The 18,026-nt window shown below is 47.7% G+C and overlaps 1 protein-coding gene across 3 annotated transcripts in view; it reads left to right on the top strand.

The window, feature by feature from the left end:
- XIRP1 (xin actin binding repeat containing 1) overlaps positions 1-9,082 on the top strand; it is a 32,958-nt gene extending 23,876 nt beyond the window's left edge. For all 3 annotated transcript variants that reach the window (XM_068673352.1, XM_068673353.1, XM_068673354.1), the window contains one exon: positions 780-9,082. In XM_068673352.1, coding sequence (XP_068529453.1) covers positions 780-8,480 — 7,701 coding nt within the window. In that variant the 3' untranslated portion in view covers positions 8,481-9,082. The remainder of the gene's footprint in view (positions 1-779) is intronic.
- Positions 9,083-18,026: the final 8,944 nt, after the last annotated feature.

Here is an 18,026-nt window from a genome sequence, read left to right as displayed (position 1 = left end):
CATGCCTGTCCAAGTGTCCAAGTCAAAAAAGTTTTACTTCAGTCTCTAACTGTGGAACCATCCGTCTATTTTTATACAAATGATGCTGTGGGGTACATGCGGTGAGTCCAGCAGAAGAAATCATCACTCAAACATCCTTTCCCAAGCCCTCACTCCTGTGCCATGGACAGCTCTGGAGGTGTTACCAAAAACCCATCACACTAGCTGCCCACCCCAAAATAGGATGTCCTCATCAGCTCACTTTCACACTTTTATTTGGTTCCCTCTCACCATTTTATTCCTGAGACCTCTTCACAAATAGCTCCTTGGCTTTTTCCTGGGGCCATATCAAATGCAAACTCATTTTAGGTTCACACACTGCCCTGAACACTTGGGAGCAGGAGGCAGAAGTTCTCTCTTATTTTGCTACTCAGAGATAAGCCTTCTTTACATTATCCTTGTGGTTGATCTCTCTTGCTGACAGTACAAATTGGGCCTCTCTGTTGCGCTGTAGCTGGATGGAAACCTGGAGAGTGTAGACTAACCACTGCGCATGCCCGGATTAGAGACCTTGCTTTAGAGCACATTGTTGTGGAACAAGAGCTAACACCGAGACTGGAGTGTGTGCAGTGGTGTGATGCTTTGGAGTGCTGTGTGCTACTGAACCCAAGGTATGGAGCTCAGCAAGTGCATGGATTTCCCTTGCTGGGCTGGCTTTTACATTTGCCGTTCTCACTACTAATGGCCACTGGGCTCTGGGGTAAGAGATGATGCTGATGTTTACAACTGTTTCCCTAAAGATGGCAGAGGCTCAGAAATCATCTCAAGTTGCCATCAAGAAAATGGAAGAGGACTTACCTCCCCCTCCCGTCCTTGGCTCAGTCCAGGTCATCGCTCCAGGGAGCCAGGATCCCAACCCACTCCCTGTGCCTCCCCCAAAGCAAGCCTTCTCCAAGTTCTACCAGCAGCGGCAAGTGAATGAGCTGAAGAGGCTCTACAGACACATGCATCCTGAGCTCAGGAAGAACTTGGAAGAAGCAGTGACCGAGGACCTGGCAGAAATGCTTAATGCCGAAGATCCCAATGCACAGGGATCTGTGAACCTGGACAAAGTTCTTCCAGGAGAGGTTCAGTCCATGCGCTGGATCTTTGAGAACTGGGCACTTGACTCTATTGGGGACCACCAAGCCACAAAGAAGCTGACAGAGGAAGAGATCATTCCTGGTGGGGATGTGAAAAGTACTTCCCTGAGGTTTGAAAGCCAGTCGATCAACGGGGACAGTCTGTCAACACCAGCCAAAGATTCAGAGACAGACCTTGCCAGAGGGGATGTGCATACCGCCCGGTGGCTCTTTGAAACCCAGCCTCTAGACTCGTTAAACAAACTGTACTCAGATGAAACTGAAGTGCAAGAGGCAGTCCTCAAGGAGCCTGTCCAGGGAGGCGACGTGAAAGGTGCCAGAGAACTCTTTGAAGCCCAGTCCTTGGATGCTATCGGCCGCTGCTGCTCGGTGGAGGAGAAGAGCATCCTGCAGCTCAAGTCAGAAATCCAGGAGCTAAAAGGCGATGTCAAGAAGACCATCAGGCTCTTCCAAACAGAGCCCCTCTGCGCCATCAGGGACAAAACTGGGAACATCCATGAAATCAAGTCTGTCTGCCGAGAAGAAATTCAGAGCAATGCAGTCAGAACAGCTCGCTGGCTGTTTGAGACTCAGCCACTGGACACCATCAACAAGGACACTTCCAAAGTGCAAATAATCCGTGGGATCTCCCTGGAAGAAATAGGAAGGCCAGATGTCAGTGGAGCAAGGTGGATATTTGAAACTCAGCCTCTGGATGCCATCAGAGAAATTACTGTTGAAGAACAGGATTTCAAAGCTTCCACGGACTTTGTCACAGGGGCAGATGTCAGTAAACAGCGATTACTCTTCGAGACCCAGACTCTTGATTCTCTGAAGGGAGAAGATTCAGAAACTGTTGCAGCTAAAGAACAAGTCATTGGAGGTGATGTGAAATCTACACTCTGGCTCTTTGAAACCCAGCCCATGGAAACCCTGAAAGACAATTTTGAGGTGGGACGTTTGAAGAAAGTAGAGCTTTCAGCAGAGGAGAAGGGAGATGTGAAACAAAGAAAACATGTCTTTGAGACCTGTCCCCTTGGCAGCATCTCTAAGTCATTTGAGGAAGAAACTTCAGAAACCAGCAGGGAAGAGGTGGTGAAAGGGGACGTGAAGTCTTTCAAGACACTGTTTGAGACTCTCCCTTTAGACAGCATTAAGGAGGCAGATGCTGAGCCCATCACCAAGGAAGAGGAGAAGATTCCAGCTGGCAACGTGAAAGCTAACCAAATCCTGTTCGAGACTACACCTCTGTATGCCATCAAGGACAGCTTTGGCAATTTTCATGAAGTCACCTCTGTAAGCAGAGAGCAGGTCATCAGTGGTGATGTCAAGAACTACAAATGGATGTTTGAAACCAGGCCTCTGGACCAGTTTGATGAAAGCACCAAGAAAGTGGACATAATACGGGGAATCACAAAACAGGAGGTGGTGGCTGGTGACGTGAGAACAGCCAAGTGGCTCTTTGAAACTCAGCCCATAGATGTCATCCATCACCAAGCCATGCAAGGTGAGGAACACTCCTCGGTGAAGCGGGAGATCTCCCAGCGGGGGGATGTGAAGACCTGTAGGTGGCTTTTTGAGACCCAGCCCATCCACACCTTGTATGAAAAGTCTGAAAAGAAACAGGAAGAGGATGTCTGTGTGCCCCAAGCTGATGTGAAGTCATACACATGGATGTTTGAGACTCAGCCCCTGGACTCCCTGAAAGGCCAGGAGGAGCAGTATTTGAAAGTCAGTAAAGCCTACAGTCAGGAGGAATTACAGGGAGTTGATGTCAAGACTGTCCGGCACCTATTTGAGACCGAACCCTTGGGCAGCAGCACCATCAGTGAAGCTGACCAAAAGAAAACCATGCGGTACTCCAGCCGTGTGGAGATACAGTCTGGAGAAGTGTCCAGAGTGAAGGAGTTCTTTGAGGCTAAGCCCTTGGATACAACAACTAAACCAACAGCAGTCGTCAAGGATGACGGGACAATTGAAGCCGGGTCCGTGCACAAATTCACCTGGCTCTTTGAGAACTACCCCATGGATTCCCTGAAGGACAGCTCTGAAGGCATCCAGGAAATCCCTCCAGAGAAAGATATCAAGGGGGGAGATGTTGGAGGCAAGAGGTTCATATTTGAGACCTACTCCCTTGACCAAATCCATGACAAAGTTGATGAGACAGAGCTCCAGAAGATCCAGAAGGACACCATGAGCAAAGCTAATGTCAAGTCTTGCACAATGCTCTTTGAAAGCCAGCCCTTATACGCTATCCAAGACAAGGAGGGGGGATACCACGAGGTCACCTCAGTGCAGAAAGAAGAAATCATGAAAGGTGACGTGAAAGGTGCACGGTGGCTGTTTGAAACGAAGCCTCTGGATCAGATCAAAAAGGAAGAAGAGGTGTTTGTGATTAGGGCTGTCACCCAAGAGGACATCAAGAAAGGAGATGTCCAGGCTGCCCGGTGGAGGTTTGAAACAGAGCCTCTTGACTCCTTCTCTGGGGGAAAGACTTCTGTGCCCAGAACAGTGGATGACGTGCAGAAGGGAGATGTTCAGTCCAACAAGCAGCTCTTTGAGTCCCAGCAAGTGGGCCAGAAGAAATATGTGCGGATGGTCAGCGTCAGTGATGTCCAGCGGGGTGATGTGAGGACATCCACCTGGCTTTTTGAAAACCAGCCCGTGGACTCCCTTCACGGGGATGCGGACAGAAGCTCATCGATCAGTACGGTGCAGAGAGAGGACAGCCAGAAAGGGGATGTGAAACGCTGCACCTGGCTGTTTGAAACCCAGCCCATGGACACCCTTAAGGACACAGAGGTGACAGCCACTGCTGGGGCCCAAGAAGCAATCCCCCATGCAGATGTGAAAAGCACGACTTGGCTCTTCGAGAGCACACCCCTGGATAAATTCAGTGCTTCTGAAGGTAGTGGGGAAACAGAACTGAAAGAGAGGACTATGAAGGAGACTTTAGAGACACTCTGCACTTGCCAGGCTATTCAGCATGACGGGATCCTCATTGAAGCCAACGATATGGAGAGCGTGAAGATGGTGAAGTACCAGCTCAGCACCCCGGGTGCTCCAGAGATCCTGAAAGAAGAGATCGTGGGAGGCCACTTGCAAAGGATCATGCTGCAGCTCCTGCACAGGACCAATGTGGAAGCCCAGAGCGTGCTGGTGGAGGAGGATAGAGAGGGCAAGATCAAAGTAAGCTCACTGCAGCTCTTGGACCAGAGTGAAGCTGTTAAAAGCAAAGAGGACTTGAGTGGAAATGTAGCTAAGGCTCTCCAGGGCCTCCTCAGTCAAGATGCTTCCATCAAAAAGGGGATGGTCTTACAAGAGACAAAGTCAGGCTCAATGAAGATGACCCTCTACTCCCTCCTGTTCCATTCTGTCCAGCAAAAAGTTGTCAAGGGGGATGTGAAGTCAACGATAGGGAACCTTCTGGCTTCTTCTCAGGAACAGAAGGCAACCGCAACTGTTAAGCGTGAGGACAATGAGAAGGGGAACGTCCAGCTTTTCGCGAGCTGCATTGAGAAGGGAGACCTGGACTATCTGAAGAACCTCCAGCAGGAGTCAGAGATACAGTCCCTCATCTCTTCCCAGGCAGAGCAGGGGGCGGATGAAAGTGTCCCACTTGTGCAGGGGGCTAAGATTCATGTCTTAGCAAACAAAGACCAAGTAGAGAAAGTAATTGCTGAGGGAGAGTCAGGGGCCATGGAGGGAGCAAAAAAGGTGTTCGTATGTGAAAGCGTGGGCAAAGAGGGGGCGTTACAGAAAGAGGCTGTGCATGCAGCGGGTGTGACAGGCGCCACTGTGCAATGTCTTGGGAAGCCCCAGAGCCTGCCCACAGTGATGGGAAAGGAAGAAATATTGTCAGGGGGGCTTAAAGTAACTACAAAGTCAATTCAAAGGGTTGCGGATGTCAGCAAGAAGACAGAGAAAGAAGAGTCCGCCTCTGCTTGTTTGAAGGAACCCAAAGCAATGACGCAAGGCACAACTCAGACCCAAGTGACAGCTGAGAGGGGTGAGGTGGCTGGAGAACACCAGAGTTTGGTGACGGGGCCAGCCAGCCACATGCAGCCAGGAGAAAAGGTCCTTGGGAGCGATCTTCAGGCGGCAATGCAAAGCCTGAGACTAGCAACAGCAGAAGCAAAAAACATTCAGCACCACGTCCAAAGCAAGCTGCAAAAAAACAGGGAGGAGGTCCACACCGCCTGCAGGCAGCAGGCAGCCAGCATGCAGGGGACCAAGACCCTTCAGTCAACCGTACGCCAACAGGACTCTGCATCTACCACACGGGAGAGCACCAGCACTGCCATCAGAACCACCACCACTAGAGTCCAGGAGGCATCCCAGACCCACACAAGCATGTCTCAGAAGAGCATAGCGTCACACAAAAAGGTCAGTGCTTCAGAGGAAGTACAGGGAGGACAACTATTGAGCCAGGAAAACCAAGTTGTGCCCAGTAGAGATGTTAGCATTAAGGATGGCCTTTATACTGCCACGCCCGTGAAAACCTATATAAATCCTTTTGTTGAGTCTGATTACAAAGAGCAATCAGTGCAAGAAGAAAGAGATGTTATTGTCAGAGGGGATGTACAGACAGCTATCCGAGCACTGCAAAGTGCCGCCACAGAACAGCGCCTGGTAGAAAAGGAGGATGTTGTCCGAGGTAATTTAAAAGCCACACTTCAGTCGCTGGAAAAGTCTAACGTTAATGTCTCCAGAGGGGATTTTAAAGCCGCTATGATATACAGAAATGCAGGGCAGTCCTATTCTGTGTGTAAAAAGAAAAATGAGACTCAAGTCATTAGTAACCAGACAGCTGTAATGGCTTCAGGGTCGCAGGCTGATAATGACTTTCCTCCTCCTCCTCCAGTTGCTGTGATGAAAGCAGAACATTGCCCACCCTCAGCTAAAGCAACAGGAGAAGGTGCCCTTCCACCGCCAGCCTGCAAAGATGAAGCCCCAGGATGTTCTGCACCAATCCAGACCCCTCTTCCAACCCTCCCTTCTCTGTCCTGCAAACCCAGTGAGCAGTACGCTGCAGAGAAGCCCAAGATTTCTTCAAAATCAGAAATTACTGCCCCACCTAGGAAAAAACCTGTTCCCCCTCCAAAACCTGAGCACCTGTTACACGAGGCATATTGTGCCTCCACGATTAACAGCACAAGCAGGTCAACCAAACCTGTCCCTCCACCACTGCCTCCAAAACCTCAAGGCTTGAGGGAGGTCGGCAAGCCAAAGCCTCCCACTGCAGAGCTGGGATTAGGTTGTGTGGAAGTATGTGAACAATCAGGCCACGGGGAGGGGCAGGCAAAATGCTGCACTTTGGAGTCATCCATGGAGAAATCTGTCACGGTTCAGGGTATGAGCCCTGAGAGAAAGCTGCCTAAAGACACTGCCAAAACCCCTCTTCAACTGGCAGAGGAAAGGTACAAAACAAGCAAAGGAAGACAGAGCAAGTCAGAAGTGGACAGTGCTAAGACTTCAAAGCCAGTGCAAAACGGAGTGGTTGGCTTTCAAGTCGAGCAAGGAACGATGAGTGGGAAAGCAGCAGCTCCAGGGAGCTGCCTGGGCAAGGTAGTTCAGAGGCATTCAGAGCTGTATCAACAGGAGGACAGGTTCTCTTCAGTATCACATCCAGCCTGTCCTGGTAGAGCACAGACCCTTAACGTGCCAGGACAGACTGAGCCAAGCACCTCCTCTGTGGGCCGCAGCACTCCTCCAAAGAGAGGAGATGACACCTCAAAAAATGCCTTGCCCAAGGTGGAAAGGGAAAGTGTGTATAATGCTTATGTGTCATGGGATAGTCAGAGAGTCACGCAGCAGGTGAGTGAGAGGAGACAAACGAGTCATTCGATGTCCTTCCATCAGCAGCCAGTGAACCCCTCCAAGGAGGAACATCAGGGAAATAGTGGGCAACAGAAATGTCCCAACGGGGAGGCAGAGGCACCTGCTCAGGAGAAGCCAGCAGTCATTATGCGAGAAAAACCCAAGAAAGAAACCGAAGATGAACGTCGGAAGAGGCTGTCGGTACACAAAGAGGAGATCATGAAAGGCAATGTCAAGGAGGCAATGGAGATCTTTGAAAATCTCCGGAGACAGGAGGAACTGCAAGAGATCTTGACCAGGGTGAAGGAGTTTGAAGAGGAGACGAGCAAAGTGGACGTGAAAGCTCTGAGGAGCTTCTTTGAGAAGGTGCCTGACTGGGTGGTTCGTCAGAAGACCACCCAGGCCAAACAACAGGATAGGGCTGAGACACAGGCAAAGGACGATGCTGACAGCGTCTCCTCAGTAGAGCTGGTTTTTGGGGACCTGGAGAGAGCAAGTGCTGAGATTATCCACCTGAAGGAACAGACACTCGCCCGACTCCTGGACATCGAGGAGGCTATCAAGAAAGCTCTTTATTCTGTCTCTAGTCTCAAGTCTGAGTCAGACATCGCTGGGCTCTCTGGGCTGTTCAAGGAGTCTCTGGGGAACACGCAGAGCTCTGTGAGCAGCAGCAATATCCGCAAAATCAGCATTGTCTCAAGCAAAGCCAGGCAGGATGGAGCCACGGTGGAGACGGGGGAGGCAGCCTCTGGAGGAGGTGCAAAGGTGGCAGAAAAGACCGAGGTAACCAAGTCAGAGCTAGAGGTCCCCCGCCTTGTTCACCCTCGTGTCAGCTCTCCCTCCTCACCTTCCTACATCTCCATCGAGTCTGCTGCCAGGAAACCTGCAGAATCACCCAGGACAGCACATTCTCCACGGGACATGGCCTCCCCAGACTGTCCTGATGCTCCAGGAAAGAGGGATGCTTTTGCTCAGGACGGTTTTAGCTCCTTCAACCATCCATCCGCAGGGTCTGCTGGGCGTGATAAGGCTCCCTTCGAGAAGAAACCAGAGCCCACCCAAACAAACACCGGGCTGAACTCAGTGAAACAGCACAACCTTGGAAACACCAACCACCAGGTCAGTGAGAAAGAGAAGTGCCCTCCGGACACCTCCAAAAACAGCTGTCACTGTGGGATGAAAGGAGGCTTTCCAGAATATTGCTCCCTGAACACCCCCAGCCCACAGAACCCACGGAGGCAGAAAAGCATCTTGGAGCTGCAGACAGGGCCTGATGGGTCCAAACTCTACGGGGCCACCCGGACTGTCACAGAGCAGTACGAGGAAATGGATCAGTTTGGCAACAAGATCATCACTTCGTCCACCACCGTCACCAAGCAGTCTGAGACACAAACATCCTCCACCTGCGACGTGGTCTCACACCCCCGATATGAGGTATCTGCCTCACCCCTGTTTCGGAGGTATGTGAAGAGCCCGGGTGAAGATTTCCACACCAACGGCAGCTTCCAGGAGCCAGGAGTGGTCTTCGTCACCTTTGGCAACTCCAAGCCAAAGAAATAGAAGATCATGAACGGCAAGAGAAAATGGTGTAAAGAAGAAAAAAGAAAGTCCACAATTAAAAAAAAAAAAAACAATTCTCCTAGTTTATCCATGTTATACACAGGGATTCATCTACACCCTAAGGACTTCTCAGGGTCATCGTCTTGGTGTTTGCCTACAGACAGGACAAAGTGACACTGTCTTGACACTGGAGGGGAACAACAAACCTCGCCTGGACAAGCCAACAGACCCGGTGCTGCACCACACCCCAGAGCCCTGACACTGTTAGAAGCACAAGGGAAAAATCCATCCATGGGCATCTTAGGGCAGCTTTTTCCCCCTAAAGTACTATTTTTGGGTGTTGGGGGTGGTTCAGGCTTCTCTGAACTAATTCATAAGAAAGGATAGACAGAATCAGATGAAGAACTAACCAACCTGGTCATTGGCAAACAAATACCTATATGGTATCTATCTTTTTTATCTAATTTCAGTACAGAATTGCTGAGAAGGGCATCCTAAACACACATATATGTATATGTACACATACTGACATTGATGGGTGGGTTGGATGGGTTTTCTCTTAGGCGTTAACAAATAAAATAAAATAAAAAAGGAAAAAAAAATCTCTAATTGCTGACACTACCACAGGTGGGGGGAGGCATTTAACAGAGTTCATTTCCTAGAAATACTTGATGCTACTGAAAATTGTCACATCAAGCTCTACAGCTATTATCAGTGCTGTTCCTCCAAAGAAAGATTCAAAGAAAGATGCTCTAGATGTGACAGAATTGTTATTGCTTTCCTTTATTTTTAGAATTGTAATTTATTATTCAATATATTAAAAAAAAAAACTTATTTTAGATTTTCCATGCTTTCATACATGTTTATTGTTTAAATTCATTTTGAAACTTTGTAAAGCAATTTTCTTTTTATTATGACTTTGTTTTGTACATTCTCAACTCATGATTTTAGATTTTTTGTGGCTTTTTTTTTTTTTTTTTAACTTTTACTGCTGCGTTCCGAAGGTAAACATTACCTCCAAAAATACTTCGGTCTGGTTGACTTTCTTTTGTTCAGTGCTTGTTTCCTTTCAAAGTACCTAGAAATCACCTCCCAATGAACCGGTTGAATCACACATTGAGGGCATTCTTTAGTCTGTCGTCTTTGTGATGTGGGTGGGCTATTAGCCCTGTGGCAAACATTAATGAACCAGCCGCTGCTTGGTGCTGGTACCTCACATCACAGGCTGGCATCAGTTTGGGAAGGAGATAAGCTAGCCAGGAGTTTGCTCCATGTATGGGAGAATGTGAGGAGCCTACAGAGCCACTGGATGGCTTCTCAGGGGGCTGGGTCCTCGAATCATGGAATCACAGAATCATTAAGGTTGGAAAAGCCCTCCAAGATCACCTGGTCCAACCACCCCCTACCACCAATGTCACCACTAAGCCATGTCCCCAAGCACCACGTCCAACGTCTCCTTGAACACCCCCAGGGACAGTGACACCACCACCTCCCTGGGCAACCTGTCCCAGTGCCTGACTGCTCTTTCTGAGCAGAAATGTCTCCTCATTTCCAACCTGAACCTCCCCTGGCACAACCTGAGGCCATTCCCTCTGGTCCTATCACTGGTTACCGGTGAGAAGAGGTCAACTCCTAGCTACCACCAGCCTCAAGCTACTGACTGCTGGGTCTGAGTGTAGACTTTCTGGTTGATCCTCCATCTCTCAGTGCACTATTTTACCTTTCAGCAAAAAGGGACAGTAAGCTCATTCAAAAAAAAAAAAAAAAGTTTCAGTGAAACATTATGGTTAATAATTTTTTTTTTTCCTCTGAGGAAAAAAAGCTCTCACTAATGACTGAGGAGCAGGACACTGGGGAAAAGGGGATGGTTTCAGAGCATACCACTTCATATCACTCAGTTCATAGCTAGGTTTTTAAATAGCAGATATCATCTCACACCACGCAATACCTTGTCCAAGGTGTTGTAGACTAGACAGGTAGATTAAATCTAAAATTGTTATTAGCCCTGGGGGAAATGCAAGATCATAATACATAACCTCTTCAACCTCCCTGAAGGATTTTTACTAAGATTAAAATTATGAAAAATGTGTTAAGAACAAATAGTACCTCTCTGGTGATGCCTTGGCATTGCTGACTGAAAAAACTGGGGAAGATCTGTCATCATTCACAGAGGGTTTGAGTCTAAGAGTGGTAAACCCTGAATAGCAGTGGTTGAAAACACATTCCTACCATAACAGGTTCCTGGCAGTTTTGTCTGAGCTTTCTTGGCCCATAGAAATGTTCTTGAGGAGGATAAAGAAAAAATGATTTGAGCTGCAGAAGTTCTGCTTCCCTGTAGAAAAGCAGGCAAGTACCCAGAGCTCTTTGGTGTGCTTCTAGGACCATAGAAGCTGGAACGTGGCACATGCTGAAAGAAGATTAATAATGTTGATTTCTGTTCTGCCGAAGAATATACCAAAGGTTGAGGTAAAAGAGCAGATCACCATAAACTGAATTTCTCCAGTTTCAGGGAATCAGAACAAATAACTGCTCAAACCTCCCCAATTCTTTTAGTAGGACCAATTGTAGAAATGGGAGAATTGGCAATTCTGAGTTCCTCCTCGTTTTTTTTTTCTACCACCACCTTTTTATAATCTTAGTTTGTTTCAGGACACCAGTAACATGTTTGTTTCATCTCTTTTTAAGGACAGACACAGAGCAGTTTTAGTAAGCTCCAAACAGGTTGTTTGGGCAATGAAAATGATTCCACAGGAACTCAAATAAACCCGAATATCCTGCACAGCCAGTGCTTAAAAAATAGTGATCTTATTGTTTGTGCTTCTGGTTCTGCAATGTTTCTAAATATCTCAATGATCCATTTATGAGGCTAAGATTATTTGAGATGCATTTTTTTCATGGCATTTCCATCAGCCAGGAACCAAAATATCATGAAGAGACAGATGCTGCATTATTTCAGCACCATGCATGGCTCCTCAAAGCACTGAAAGAGTTGGAGAAAAATAAAATACAAAGATTTGAAACTCAAGTATAAGCTGAAGCTTGCAAGGTCTCTACCAAAACAGCAGAGAACATACAAACTTCAAAATACCAGATGAGTTGCCATAGGTTTCTGGGATCTTTGGATATAACATGATATTGTTCATGATTCTTTGTCCTAGCAGGTCACTGTATTCTCACACAGTTTGTTTTAGGCAGATATTTTCAAGAGCAAATTGGTTGGATGAACTACTTGTAACAGTGGACAGGGGATAGATGACCTTGTCTTGGCCATACCTCTGGCTGGTCACAGGAGAAATTTAGCTGCCGATCCAGCTCATGAAATAGTAGCCATGAAATGTGCCACATTTGAAGTTAAGTGCCCATGTTGAGTACAATCTGTCCCAACTCCATTTCAGGCACTGGTCTCCATTAAAATGCTTAATCTTAGGGCAGAGAGCTTGGTGCTCACAGTCTTCTCCACTCACTGATAACAAAAACATTTTTCAGGCTGATACTTTCCTACCATAAAGATTTTAATGTACCTAGAAAACAAACAAATAAACAAGCAAACAGACATCAAATGATGAGATATAAGCCAGCTGCCACCTTCAGCGTGGCAGCAATCAGCAGTGTACTGAAAGCCTTCCAGCAATAATCCGTCACCATTTTTCAAAGTCTTAAGATAATTTCCTTGCCCACAGTGCCATTTGATGGCTGCTAATCACCTCCCCATCTACCAAACCGTTAGTGAGGCTTATGCCTGGGGCTGGTAAAAATACCTCTGAAGACCAGGAGTATTTGCCACGCATCAGTGAGCACTTAAAATAAATTTCCCTGGTGTCCTCCCTATAAAAGATTTTATCCTGCATCCCCTATAAAAGATTACCCCACTTTGGGAACACGCTGCAGGAGTACATGTATTTATTCACAGCTACGAGCAGAGTGATCTTGTTTATTTGCTAAACAGCTCTGCTTCCTTCCTTGGTCATGATTAAAGGAAAACATTATTTTTTATATGGCAGAAACACGTCAATAGTTACACTCTGCTCTGCCAGAACACACCTTTGTGCTCCATGAGAGCTCATCACTGTCAAATGTTTGCAATACTACCTAGATGTAACCGTGATCTGTATCACAAAATACATCAAAACAGCTGGATGCAAATCAGTCCAGTGACTGAAATTTATTGTGGCAAGGATCAGCACTCCATCATCACAAGTGATGCTGTGTTCATGCAGCTGCCCATCACCTCTCCCTGTTTTTTGCCAAATAGCCTGCTTGTTTCCTCCAGTGAGCCAACATCTATGCCAAAGATGCAGAGCTTCAATTTCTCTTTGAGAGACCCACTAACACGGTATCACTTCCCGTCTGTTTCCTGCTACCATTTTCCACTTGGAACATCTAGCTCTTTGCACAAAAGCACATTTCAGCTTCACCTTCACCAGCCCTGCCCTCCCTTTGGCATCAGCACAGTTCTGCAGCCACGTTGGTGAAATTTATCTTGCCTAATTGCCCAATTCTCTCCAGCTATATGGGCCTTTTTTCATTGTAGCTTTATCCCCTTCTAGATTTCATTAGCTGGGTCTTCACTGAGTGTACTGTGAGCTTAGACACTTATTACATATGTATGTGACAGGACGATGGTCTCCTCATTATAGAGGATCTGGAAAAGCAGAGGTATGTTGAGATCATTGAAGGCTGAAGAGAAGATGGAGCTTTTGTTTGGATTCTTCCATCTAGACAGAGGGAAAAACTAAAGACATTAAATTCTTCTTCTTGAAAGTGTTGGAAACCAAAGATGACTTGACTGCACTGGTCTGTTCAGCCAAAAAAAAAAAAAAAGAGGTAATTAAAATATTTATGTCCACACAGGCACACATTCCAAGTGTCTGTTGCAAGTAAAAGAAAGTGCTCTGGTTTCCTTGTTAGCTCATCTCTCGAGATATGCTGTGTGTTTCTGATGCAAAAATATCTTTCATGCTTCCTCTGTTCAAGTCTAAAATCTGGCCATCAGCCCACACCGCATAAGAGCAGGAAATTAAATTTGCCTGTTCTCTGAGCTGACTGTGCAGAAATCCAGGATCAGCACATGTTAACAAAAAGCAAAAGGGAGAGAGCACCAGTAAAACTCTATCAGATCAAACTGGGGCAAAACAGACCATAAGAAAAAGAAAGAGACACCCTCATATGAGGTGATATCAGTACCTGGAGCACTGACCTAGTTACAGTTAGGATAGAATCGGATGGATTTCTTCTGGGGCTTTGGGAGGTTTAACTTGCAGAGGACCTCACCAGGTAAGCTGAGCTTCTGCTTTGCACCACAGCAACACAGAGCCCACAGAGGTATTTACACTGCTGCCCACAGCCTCTGACCACGCAGACAAACTGGAGCTATTTTTGCAGATAGATAGGCTGATGTCCAAACTTTTTAATTCCCTTTCTCCCCCCAAGGATAACATAGCTGGTGTTGGCGATGCTTTCCAGAGAGATTCCTTGGACTCTTCACATAAAGTGGTGTTTGAGGAATTGGGTCATGGTGTAAAATTTAGCCCACAGAGTAAACCACCAGCTTTATGGAGCAGCTGGAGCTGTAAGACTGAGACGTGCTGTCTTTATGGGGTTTGGACTACATGGTTTATGTGAGCAGCCATGTGCTATCAGTGATTTCAAGAGCTGCCCATCCAGAGTTTTAGAGTCGGAGTCTCTGAACAATGTTTCTTAGCTCGCACGAGACTCTTAAATGATTCAGTTGTGTGAATCATTTGCTTTTGATCAAATGAATCATTCTCTCATGAGGAATCCAAGGATGGCTTGTCTTTCTGTCCCAACTGAACATTATTGCTGACCTATCCAAGATTAAAAGTGAATAAAATCAGCCAGAAATCTGAACTCCCACAACAAAGCTCTAAAAGAACATCAAGAAAATCCAACACAAGCAGCAGATTCAGCAAATAGGCTTGCGTATGTCTTTTTTCCAAGTGGTCAAGATTCAGAGTTATTTAACTGCAGTTTCTCCTTCTTCAGCCCTTGTTGAAAGAGGTGTGTGCCTCATGCCTGCAGCCTGTCTACTCCGTGGAGCGTGTGGTCACTGACAAAGTCTGCCTGCACCACTCGTGCTTCTGCTGCAAGATCTGTGGGAAGAAGTTGAGGTGAGTGGTAGGACCCCAGGTCCATTTATTTTTAAGGGATGTCCGAGTAGTTTCCATCAGAATGGCCTGGTGGTAATTCCAGCGGGGTGAGCTCGAGGTAACAGGGAGGGGCAGTTTCCTTGATACAAATTTCCTCTCCATGATTAGTCTGAAGACTGCTCACCCCAAGCTTGTGTACACCTGTGAATCTGCAATCTGCACAGTGGTGCAAGGGTGAGGTGCAAACACGAGAAATATTTTCACGTTGGGAATGCTGATAGGGATTTTAATTGCAGGAGTAGTCGGGGTGCTTCACATGTTCACAGAGTCGGGTGGGTGAGAAGGAAGCTCTGGAATCCTCCACCCAGCCTCCTGCAGGTCCACGGAGGGCAGGTTGCTCAGGGCCACGACCATGAGGTGTGTATGGTTCCAAGGTCAGAGATACAACAGCCTCCTGGTTGCAGCCACTCTTTCAAGACCTGATCGCCAGTGAAAATGTTCTGTTCCTATATCTAATCACGATTTCCCATGTTTACAACTTGTTCTTATTGCCTCTCATTCTGTTACTACACCTCCTCTGACCCTCCCACAAGATAGACACACAGCAACGAGATCCTCTCCTTTAACCTTGCCATCGTAACACAGCTAACCCAGCTCTCAGCCTGTCCTTATATCACACACTCCAGGTCCCAAACCACTTTGGTGGCCCTTCACTGGACTTCTTCCACTATATCAATGGTTTTCTTGCACTGGGAGCCCAAAACTGGATAGAAAACTACATATGTGACCCCACAAGCACCAAACGGAGAGGAACAGTCACTTCTCTTGACCTGCTTGCTGGGCTCTTACTAATGAAGTCCAGGATTTGGGCTGCTTTGTCATGAGGGCACACTGCTGGCATGTTTTCTGTTTGTGATTCCCCAAGGAACCTTTTCTGCAAGGCTCTTTGTTGTCTTCTTGCCCCCCAGTCTGTGCAGACACATTCTCTTATCATGCAGTCATTGTATCACAGGAGCCCTGTGAATTTTTACCCATATGGGCCATGCTCTCTATACAAGGGGAGAGATGAAGCCCTGGTGTGAAGCCTGGCTGATAACAGAGAAAGGGATCTCACATAACTTGGTCCACAGCTCCCCAAGGTATTGCAAGGAAATGTTTAATTTTTCACGTGTTTCGGTTCTTGAAAGAAAAAAATCAAACATATCCTCAGCAAACAGACACTGCTTTTGAAAGGCTTCATTCTTCAGACCCCCCCTCTTTTCCCCGACAGTTTCCAGTTGCAAAACAATTTTGCTGCAAACCTGTCCGTCAGCGCTACTGCTAATCCTCCCCTCCCACACACCCTCTAACAGCTCTGCCAATGTGTTGTTTTCCAGCTTGCAAAACTATGCTGCCCTCCGCGGGGTGTTTTACTGCCAGGTCCACTACAAGCAGATGGCTGGAGCTGAAAACAGAAGCGAGGCAAGGAGGCTGCAGCAACAGCTCGGGGACCATCAGGTTCAGCGAGCAGCAGTGGTGGGCAGAGAGGCACAGCCCCAGGGCTGGTACAACAGGGCCGAAAATAAGACTGAAGGAAGAAGGAAACCCACATCCTTCAATGCACAGGGCAGCTTGCAGCTGGCTGAGCAAAGGCGAGAGCTGAACAGCAGGCCTGTGCTCTTAGGGAACAAGCTCAGGACCAGCTGGCCACCTTCAGAAACAGCATTGTTGGCTGGAGATGGAAAAGATGGGAATCTTTCCTGGAAAAAGCCTGCACTGAGCTTGCAAACTGGCCGGGCTGCAGGCAACGAGGAGGGCAGGATGGTGCTCGGGGTTCAGAAGGGAAGAACAGCAGTGGAGGCAGCCGTGAAGAAGGGAAGCTTCCTACCTGGTGTCACCTACCCTGAGAAAAGACAGCAAGCGTGTTCCTGGCCTAAGCCTGGAGAACAGCGAGATGGTGAGAAGAAGCTGGCATTTGGGGACGGGGATGTACCCGGGGGGAAACGAGGGGGCAAGGTGTCCCAGCGAGTTGCTGCGTTCCAGCAGGGCAGGGTCCAGGAGCAGAGAGGATCTGTCTCTGCCTCCTCCCCCATGCTGCTGGAGCCTGTTAAATCTGTGACACATCAGAGCACCAAACCCACCAACTGGAGGTACCTGGGGACCAAAGGGGGCTGCAGCCTGCCCACAGCAGGGCTGCCGGTGAAGGAAAATGAGGCCCGTGGGTCTCTCTTGCCACTGAGCACGTCCAACGAAGGAGGCACAATGCCTGCAGTGACAGCTGACAAGCTTGAACAGACCACAGCCACCCCAGGCACTGCAGGGGGCAAGCATCATCTTGGAGAGAGAATGAGCAGCCCACAGCTGGTCTGTGTGCCAGGAGAGCTGGAAACCAGAAACACCACAAATATGGAGCCAAAATACAGAGCTGAGGGGGATGATCCCCCTGAATACAAAGCTGAAGACCAAGCTTTCTGCCTCTCTGGTGTGCCAGGGAGCCCCAGTGTAGCATCCAGCTCCCTGGAGCCAGGAGGACTGAGTGCATCATCTGAGATAGCAGAGCTGGTGCGTGAGAAATCAAAGACAAATGTTGATGAGTTTCCTGGGAAACAAACACCAGTGAGTTTGGAGGAATACACGCTGCTATCCAGTGTAAGTCATTTGCCTGAGGTTGAGAGCAAAGGGGTAGAATTTGAGAAGACCAAGGAAATTAAACCAGCAATTACATTGGGGTATCTGGAAGAACCCAGTCCTGAGCACACATCTCAGGAAGAGACACCAGAAAAGAACAGAGCACCTTCACCTGGTTTGCCAGAGAAGACAGATGACCACGATGTGCCCCAACTACAAGAAACAGAAACTCAGGCCACGTGTAGCCCGCTGATGGCTAACCCTCATGGGAATATTCTGGTCCATGATGTAAAATCACCTGACGAGGATTTTCCAGTATCAGCAGACATGCCTTTGAAAGGAACCTGCGCCACTTGGCCCTCACCTGATGAAGCTGACAACTCCAAATCAAAGGATCCAAGTGAAGTTCTTGATGGAAAGTTCTTTAACATTTCTGAGCAACCAGTCAAGAAATTCGACTCTTCCAAACTGAGTGAATCCTCAGACAAACATGGGGGTCATCCAGAGGGTGAAGAAAAAATGGAACTGAAACACCCAGGAGAAAGCACTGTGCATACATCAAGACCTGGTGACCAAAGCAAAGAGACCAGAAGCAGCCAAGCCAGGACAGAGGTGCTGGGTAAAGGTCTCAGGCTTGGGAAAAACCCCTTCACTATGCTTTTTGGTTCTGAAGACAAAGGCAGCGCTCCCAAGAAGGAAACGAGCCAAAGGAAACCCACGAAGCCCCAATCAGCCCTTGTCACTTTGTTTGGTTACTCCTCAGAGAAGAAGCAGAGTCAACAAGAAATGCCTGCAAGATCCTCAGAACAAATGGATGCTGAAAACAAGCAGG

This window comes from Anas acuta, chromosome 2 (genome assembly GCF_963932015.1).
Source record: "Anas acuta chromosome 2, bAnaAcu1.1, whole genome shotgun sequence".
Classification (NCBI taxonomy): domain Eukaryota; kingdom Metazoa; phylum Chordata; class Aves; order Anseriformes; family Anatidae; genus Anas; species Anas acuta.
Note: the sequence above shows the minus strand (reverse complement) of the source record. Positions and strands in the feature narration are given on the sequence as shown.